Genomic DNA, 8,721 nt, shown 5'->3' with positions numbered 1-8,721 from the left:
TCTTAGTCATATGAAAAAATGCTCTAAGTCACTATTGATCAGAGAAATGCAAATTAAGATAACTCTGAGATACCACTACACACTTGTCAGATTGGCTAAGCTTACAGGAAAAGATAAATGTTGGAAGAAATGTGGGAAAACTAGGACATTAATACATTGTTGGTGGAGTTGTGAACTGATTTAACCATCCTGGAGAGCAATTTTCAAGTATGTCTAAAGGTCTATCATAATCTTTGTGCAAATCCTTTGATCCAGCAGTGTCTCTACTGGATCTGTATCCCAAAGAGATCATACAAAAGGGAAAGAGACCCAACATGTCCAAAAACACTTGTGGCAGCCTTTTTTGTGATGGCAGAGAACTGGAAAGTGAATGAATGCCTATCAATTGGGAATGGCTGAATAAGTTATGGTATATGAATGTGATGGAATGTTATTGTGCTATAAGAAACTATCAGGAAGATGATTTCAGAAAGGCCTGGAGAAACTTATATGAACTGATAGAACAACAAGATTGTATGATGATCAATTGTGATGGTCTTGGTTTTTTTCAATAATGAAGTGATTCAGGCCAATTCCAATAGACTTGTGATAGAGAGAGCTATCTGCATCCAGAAAGAGGACTGAATGTGGATCATCGTATTTTTAAATTATTGTTTGATTGATTTTTTTCCCTCACTTTTTTCCTTTTTGATCTGATTTTTCTTGTGCAGTATGACAAATATGGAAATATGTATAGAAAAAAAGTAAAGAAAAATGATATTTGCCCCTAGAGACAAGTGATCCAGGCCAAATACACAAGGTAGGTCACGGCCGAAAAATAAAGACAATGGGCAAACCTAAGTGGACAACGGATGACTCAGAAAGAACAAATTGAGCAAATTCCAGTGCAGTATAGGAAACAATTAATATTTCCCATTTGAGCTTTTAAGTTAAAAACACAACTGCTTGTTGTGTTGTGATAATCACTTTTTGTTTCATTGTAAACAATAACAAAGAAATCTTTGCATCTTTGTGACATAGCAAGACTAGTGTTATATTAACTCACTCCCTGTCTCATCAATATAACTTGATGTGACTTAGAAAATGATTTAGTGAGAAATTTCCTTACAGTGGCCTATGTTTAAAAGAGAACATTTCAAGGGAATAGAATGCTATTGTGGGAAAAGTAAGGGAAAATATCATGGTGGATAACTTCTGGGTGATAAGAAACAGCTAGGTGATATGAGTGATATGAGCTGAAAAAATAAAGTTCTTAAGGCTTCCCAACGCTTTGTATCATTTCTTGTTTCCCTAAATTATTGACTCAAAAATTTGGCAAAAATTCAAAAATTTTAATGAGTTAAAAAGGAATGTGGAATGGGTATATCCATTCTTCAGAAGTTGGTGGATATGTAAGCATATAGTTTTTGATTCCTTCCAAACTGTCAATTGAGGTATGGATTTTCCATTATAATAGAACCATTATAATAGACAAGAGTCATCATGTATTTTTCTTCCTTAAATAATTGAATAATAATATATACTTTGAAACAATTTTCAATTGCTCATCAAGCAATGAATGTCTGCTATAAGCTAGGTAAGGAAGGGAAACAAATTAAGGGTGCAATATTACTGTCTTTTAAAACATAGAAGTTTATTTGAGGATAGAAGATATGCCTCTATGATGAATTATTTCTTGGCATGAAGTCTTAGTCTGACAGCAAGAGTCCTACAGTTGGACTTACAGAACTTGAGTTCAAATCTTGCCTTATGCCATGTGACCTTGAGCAAGTCCCTTAACCATCATAACATTCAAATTCAGGGAAACCCAAATTAAGTTAAAAAAAAACCATGAATCCATGAATAAGTTCTGGAGTTATACAAAGTTAAAAAAAAAATTTACCTATTCTCTAAAATGAGGACTTTGGACCAATCTATCTTAAAAGCTCCTTTTCATCATTGTACATGGCAACATCAATATTATGTGACAATTAATTCTGATGAACGTGACTCTTTCCAACAATGGGATGATTGATGCCAGTTCCAATGATCTTGTGATGAAGAGAGCCATCTACACCCAGAGAGAACTGTGGGAACTGAATGTGGATCACAACATGATATTCTCACTCTTTTTGTTGTTGTTCACTTGCATTTTGTTTTCTTGCTCACTTTCTTTTTTTGATCTGATTTTTCTTGTGCAGCAAGAGAATTATATAAATATGTTCATACATATTGGATTTGATACATATTTTAATATGTTTAACATATATTGAATTGCTTGCCATCTAGGGGAGGGGGTGGGAGGAAGGAGGAGAAAATCTGAAACACAAGGTTATGCAAGGGTCAATGTTGTTAAGTTATCCATGCATATATCTTGAAAATCTAAAGCTTTAAAAAAAAAAAAAAGAAAAGAAAATCCATACCTCAAGTAGTTACGATTGGTATGGCTATTTCCTTTAAAACAAGGTTTCTTAGCCTGGAGTCTGCAAACTTATTTTTGTTTTGTTTTGTATTTTGACCATTGTTGTTTAATATCATTGGTTCCTTCATTTAAAATATTTTTTTGTATTCATTAAAAATCCATAAAAATGAAATTCACAAAAAAACCTCCTTCTCAGTCCTAAATCTATAGTCTGATGAAGAATCAGAATTGCAATGATTTGCATGCTGTTATAGGCACAATCACATATCTGTCCAAAGGCTTTAGAAAAAGGTGATTGTCCAAAAAGAAGGGGAAAAAGGAATAATTATTGAAGACATGGGTTTGGGAGATAGTGGTAGTGATGATGGAAATGAATAGTAAGAACAATGGTTGTTACTAGAGGGAAAAGTCAATTTGAGTTGTAATGGTCAAAAGGAGTGGTAATAAGCAGGGATACTATGTATTCTCATAAATATTAATACTACAGGGACAGCTAGATGGTGTAGTGAATAAAGCACCAGCCCTGGAGTCAGAAAGACTTCAGTTCAAATATGATCTCAGACACTTACCACTTACTACTTGCTGTGTGTCCCTGGGTAAGTCACTTAACCCCAAATTGACGAGAGGAGCCCTAAAATTCTTTTTCTTTCTCTCTCTCTCTCTGACTTTGGGGGGAACTCTAAGCTCTCGCCTGAGAGACCCCCTCCAGGGAATGAAGATAAAGTGGTTTCATTCTGCTATCTGGGTAGGACTGGTTGAATCCAGGACCACTCCTACTTAGCCTGAGCTGGAGATGTCTATCTAATCTTATTGAGTTGGAAATTAGCCCAGAGACATTGATTCAATTCTACTATTCTGATTCCAGCTCAAATTGCTCCCAGCCCCCACCAAGAATTGCCCCTTGCTTCTAGCCAAGGTTTAAATTATAAAAGGGAGTAGCTGAGCTCAATCATTGGCAGTAGAGGATCTCAATGCAGGAATCATGCCAGGCCAAGGGACCTCCCTTAGCACAACTACCTGTGAGGGACTCTCTGCTTACTGAAAGACAGTCTCTTTTTCACCTATTTCCTTAACAAGCCCTTATTCACTTTCTCTGCTAGAAACTCTTTCTCTCTCTCTTTCTCTGTCTCTGTCTCTCTCTCTCTCTCTCTCTTTCTCTGTCTCTCTCTCTCTCTCTCTCAAAAGTCCTCTGCTAAATATTTACTTCTCTGTTGGGACCTGCCATTAAGGGAGTCAGCCAGCAAAAGCTGACCTCTCAGTTCTAATAATAAACTTCTTTTACCAGTTTAACTTTTCAGGTTCATAATTCATTTACAAAGAACCTGCACCTCCAGAAAGGGGTTCCCACAACTCCTTGCCCTGCACTAAACATCATCATTTGGCTCCCTGACTGAAAATCAAAGGGAGCTGAACCTCATCAAAATGACTTTCAAAAAAGAATTAAAAACTCTATATTAACTGGAAAACACATAGTTGACATCTTTTTATGAACTTGAGTCCTTGACCCTACAATCCATGTAACATTCAACACTACATCTCAAATATGCGTGATTAAAAACTGAGGCAAATGTGTGCCTATTGAAGTGCATTAGAAAAGGCCAGGTGAATGCTTTGAGAGAGGGGGAAAAAAGATTATTGCAGACATTAATTTCCTGACTGAGTTTTATTTGGAAACAAATATGATGTGACAGAAAAACTGCAAACAGAAAAAATTCATTGGAAAACTCAAGTATAATAAGGGAGTAAGGTTATTTATTTCTTAATTGACAGATTTGAATGCATTCACAATTTTTAAAAGAAGGAAAGGGTAACAAAGATGGCTGTTAGGGCAGGAATCAAAACCAGGTACTATTTTTGAGGTTTCCAAATTATGCTCATGTGGCTCAGCTGAAAGTTGAATGATTTAAAAAAGGGTTATTCATCTTAATATATAGGAGGATGATTGAAGATATATCTAGGAGATGGCATGGGGATGATGCACAGATGTATTTAGATCTAAGTATTCAGCAACTTGGGCGACAGCAAGTGGTTCCACAACAGGTGGTCTGGCAGCAGATGGGGCGGCAGCAACTAGACTGGCAACAGGTTGGCCGGCAACAACTGGATCCACAGCCACTGGGGCGGCAGCAGCTAGACACACCGCAGCTGGACCCACAGCTGCTGGGGCGGCAGCAGCTAGACACACCGCAGCTGGGGCGGCAGGAAGTTGTGCCACAACAGGTGGTCTGGCAGCAGGTGGGGCGGCAGCAACTAGACTGGCAGCAGATTGGGCGGCAACAGCTGGACCCACAGCCACTGGGGCGGCAGCAGCTAGACACACCGCAGCTGGACCCACAGCTGCTGGGGCGGCAGCAGCTGGACACACCACAGCTGGGGCGGCAGCAAGTTGTGCCACAACAGGTGGTCTGGCAGCAGGTGGGGCGGCAGCAACTAGACTGGCAGCAGATTGGGCGGCAACAGCTGGACCCACAGCCACTGGGGCGGCAGCAGCTAGACACACCGCAGCTGGACCCACAGCTGCTGGGGCGGCAGCAGCTGGACACACCACAGCTGGGGCGGCAGCAAGTTGTGCCACAACAGGTGGTCTGGCAGCAGGTGGGGCGACAGCAACTAGACTGGCAGCAGATTGGACGGCAACAGCTGGATCCACAGCCACTGGGACGGCAACAGCTGGACCCACAGCCACTGGGACGGCAGCAGCTGGACCCACAGCAGCTGGACACACCGCAGCTGGGGCGACAGCAAGTTGTACCACAACAAGTAGTCTGGCAGCAAGCTGGACTGCAACAGGAGATCTGGGGGCCACAGCTAGGAGTACAACAGGTCTCTTGACAGAGGCCTTGGCCAGAGCAGCTGGAACCACAAGAAGAGTTGACCATGGTGCTGATGTACTGAAGTTCTGGGTTGATTTCGAGGAGAATGAGTTACTTGAGTTTGAAAGTCTTCTTGCCCCACAGGCCTCTTATATACTGTCCTAAATGATTATAATGACCATTTACAGATCATTTCCTTGTTATTGTTTTTCATGATGAAAAAGTGACCACTAAATCAGATAATTTGATTTAATTATGAAAGAAAAAGCTATTTTCTTAGTCATTTAGGATTTATCCATCATCTTTTCCTCTCTTGAATTATCTTTTGTATTCCATTTTTTAAAGGCATGTCACCCTTCATTATCTTTTATCCTCCTTCTAATTCAGGTTGATCATGTGATAATTGACACCAATCCCTCAGTACATTATACATCATTCTCTGTTTATTGCAAATCATCCTATGACTTATGGTGAATTAAATTCACAAAGGATGAACATATATTTATGGCATGATAGTAAATATCTTCCATGAGGGTGCCATCTGTTCCTTAGCTTATTCATGAAGCTCACTGTGTTTTCAAAAAATAAGTATAGTTAGTCATCCTTCCCTGTGCCTCTATTTATAATCAAAAATACATGTCCTATCTATGAAATAGTTCTATCACTGATCTCTAGGTCCTCAATCCTTGTCTTCATTTTGTTAACAGTATCACTGTCACATGAGAAAAACTGAGGCACTTTTGTGAATGGGATAGTAGCAGATATGAATGGCAGAAGTTGTAAGACGCTACCAACTTGGAGTTGTGAGAGTATGTAGAGGGTTTGTCGAGAATGATGGACCATTCATATTGTACACTCTAACCACATGGAAAATGGGACTATGGAAGTCAAATAAAGTAATGAAAGATGTAGAAACAATGTCATGAGAGAAGATGAAATGAGATCTGACCAGAAATGGAATAAAATTTAGACTCAATAAATCTTGGTAGCCCTGAAAAAAGAAGTTGATATAGAAGAGCAAAAGAAATTGATATTGTATACCTGTGATAAGTATAAGTGCACTGGAAAGCTACGGATTGAGTTCTTTACCTGATAAGAGTCCATTACTACTCATACTTCTTGACTTCTACTTCTATTTTCCCCAGTACCTTCATATTTACAATGTCTCTATCTCTGTAGTCTCCTCCTCTAATTGTTGAATTCATCCCTAAATCTTGATTTGAAAAAACAACCCTACCAACCATGTTCACTCTAAACTCAGTCAGTCTGTGACTCTCCAGATGTATTTTTTATTTCCTCACATCCCCTGCTTTCAGCTCCCTTTTATATGTTGTCATCCCTTAGTGGAAGTTAAGTTCTACAAAGGCCCATAAACACTTAATAAAAAATAAACACTATATATCTCTAGGATAGATCCTATCCATCTATCAATCTATGTCACTGTATCAATCTATTCACATTTTGTATATATATTAAGGATGGAGACTGAAAATTGGATGAATTTTGGTCTTGAAACTGTTAGGGAAAATAAGTTTGCTGGTATACTAGTTTTGGAATATCATGTTTTGGGTGAAATTTTCTTTTTGGCTTCAATTAAATGATATTTTAAAATTAATTCTTTACTCCTAGATTTCTTTTAAAATATCTAGACTTGATTTTGCTTTAAGTTCCTGAGTTACATAATGAGTAGGGAGGTAGAGCTTTGTGGAGTCACACTTATAAGAAAATAGCTATTAAAAATATGAACTTGAATGTATGAAGACTTATTTCAATTTAGCATATGAATAGCACTACTATGGAGCAAGTTTCTCTTCTAAGGGTCCTGCAAGTCTATTATTACCTGTAGGAAAGAGGGAAGAATCTTGAGGCTGTCCTGAAACTATTCAGATAAAAAAGAATCCATTGCCATTTATTTACCCATGTCTAAAGGTCCAGAGTTATCAATAATAATAATGACAACAACAACAACAACAAATGATATTTACATAGGGCTTTAAGATTTGTAAAGTTCTTTGTATAAAATGTCATTTGATGTTGACTATAAGCTTGCAAGGTAGGTCCTATTAATCTTCCCATTTTACAGATGAGAAAACAGAGACACAGAGATGTTAAATGAGTTTTATAAATTTACATAGCTAGTAATAGTCTGAGACAGGATAGGAACTCAGGATTTTTTAACTCCAATTCCAGCTTTCTAATCCCTACAAGCATATTCCAGGGTCCAAACCTAAAATTGATATGTAGGAAGCAAACTTCTTTTTAGATCCATAAAAACTCATACTATTATGGTTGTAGATCTGCCTATTGTCAAACCATGAAGTCCCTTATCCTAGTTATGCTTTTCATCATATCTCTGCTGTGGCCTGTTTAGACCAGGAATTGTCTGTCAGTCATTTTTCATGGGAAAAGTGTGATAGTGGGCACAACCCAATAACGATCACAGGGCTGAAAATAGAATCACTTCCTATCAACATTCTGAAAAAGCAATTGCTGGAATGGAAACCAAGATCAATGTACTCCTCATTTCTTCTGTGAAAGAAGTGGTAACTTTAGAGAAAGAAACATCTCCTGTGTTCTGGTTGCAACTCTTCTGTATTTAAAAAAAAAAAAAAAGAAAAGAAAGCTGCATCTATCAAGATATCTGTGAGACAATTGATTCTTTCATTCCCTGGGGAGCCCTGCCCTGAACTTCTCCATATCTATGGTCTGCTCTGTCACGCCCTTTAACAAGGGTACCTTTCCCTACTTAAGACTAGCTTCCAAATACTTCCCATGAAGCTGCCACCTTCTCTCAGCAGGGGCAACTACCATGATCAGATTGTTCTATGTGATAGCAACACATGTCTAGGATATTTCAAGATCAAGGTCTATCTCATGGAAAAAAGGGAAATCATGATCTATGCCTGGATAGAGTGATCAGCAAAGTTGACCCTCATTCCCACCATTCTTTTTTTTTTTTTTAATAATTATAACTTTTTATTGACAGAACCCATGACTGGTTAATTTTTTTACAACATTATCCCTTGCACTCACTTCTGTTCCAACTTTTCTCCTCTCTCTCCACCCCTCCCCCAGATGGCAAGGAGTCCTTTACATGTTAAATATGTCACAGTATTTCCTAGATACAATATATGTGTGGAGAACCGAGCAGTTCTCTTGTTGTACAGGAAGAATTGGATTCAGAAGGTAAAAAAATAATCTGGGAAGAAAAACAAAAATGCAAACAGTTTACATTCATTTCCCAGTGTTCTTTCTTTGGGTGTAGCTGTTTCTGTACATCATTGATCAATTGAAATTGAGTTAGATCTTCTCTTTGTCAAAGAAATCCACTTCCATCAGAATACATCCTCATACAGTATCATTGCTGAAGTATATAATGATCTCCTGGTTCTGCTCATTTCACTTAGCATCAGGTCATGTAAGTCTCTCCAATCCTCTCTGTATTCATCCTGCTGGTCATTCCTTACAGAACAATAATATTCCATAATATTCATATACCACAATTGA

The 8,721-nt window shown here is 38.1% G+C and overlaps 1 protein-coding gene and 1 pseudogene across 6 annotated transcripts; one reads left to right on the top strand and one right to left on the bottom strand.

Moving 5' to 3' along the window:
• Positions 1-4,145: 4,145 nt before the first annotated feature.
• LOC127560172 (keratin-associated protein 4-3-like) lies at positions 4,146-5,280 on the bottom strand. 6 transcript variants are annotated; one of them, XM_051994529.1, is made up of 3 exons: positions 4,763-5,280; positions 4,583-4,696; positions 4,146-4,516 (listed from the first exon to the last, which is right to left on the bottom strand). In XM_051994529.1, the coding sequence occupies exons 1-3, from the start codon at positions 5,278-5,280 to the stop codon at positions 4,405-4,407; spliced, it is 744 nt and encodes a 247-aa protein (XP_051850489.1). In that variant the 3' UTR covers positions 4,146-4,404. The 6 variants fall into 6 exon arrangements, with proteins under 6 accessions (XP_051850489.1, XP_051850488.1, XP_051850487.1 ...); XM_051994528.1 differs by having other exon boundaries at positions 4,583-5,056; positions 5,123-5,280; XM_051994527.1 differs by having other exon boundaries at positions 4,146-4,501; positions 4,583-5,280.
• Positions 5,281-5,981: 701 nt separating this feature from the next.
• LOC127561346 (ganglioside GM2 activator-like) lies at positions 5,982-8,130 on the top strand (annotated as a pseudogene).
• The last annotated feature ends 591 nt before the right edge of the window (positions 8,131-8,721 follow it).

Source organism: Antechinus flavipes, chromosome 4, assembly GCF_016432865.1.
Source record: "Antechinus flavipes isolate AdamAnt ecotype Samford, QLD, Australia chromosome 4, AdamAnt_v2, whole genome shotgun sequence".
In the NCBI taxonomy this organism is placed as follows: domain Eukaryota; kingdom Metazoa; phylum Chordata; class Mammalia; order Dasyuromorphia; family Dasyuridae; genus Antechinus; species Antechinus flavipes.
Note: the sequence above shows the minus strand (reverse complement) of the source record. Positions and strands in the feature narration are given on the sequence as shown.

Coding starts and splice junctions, on each gene's coding strand:
- LOC127560172 (XM_051994525.1), bottom strand. CDS start 5,280: ATGGTCAACTCTTCTTGTGGTTCCAGCTGCTCTGGCCAAGGCCTCTGT.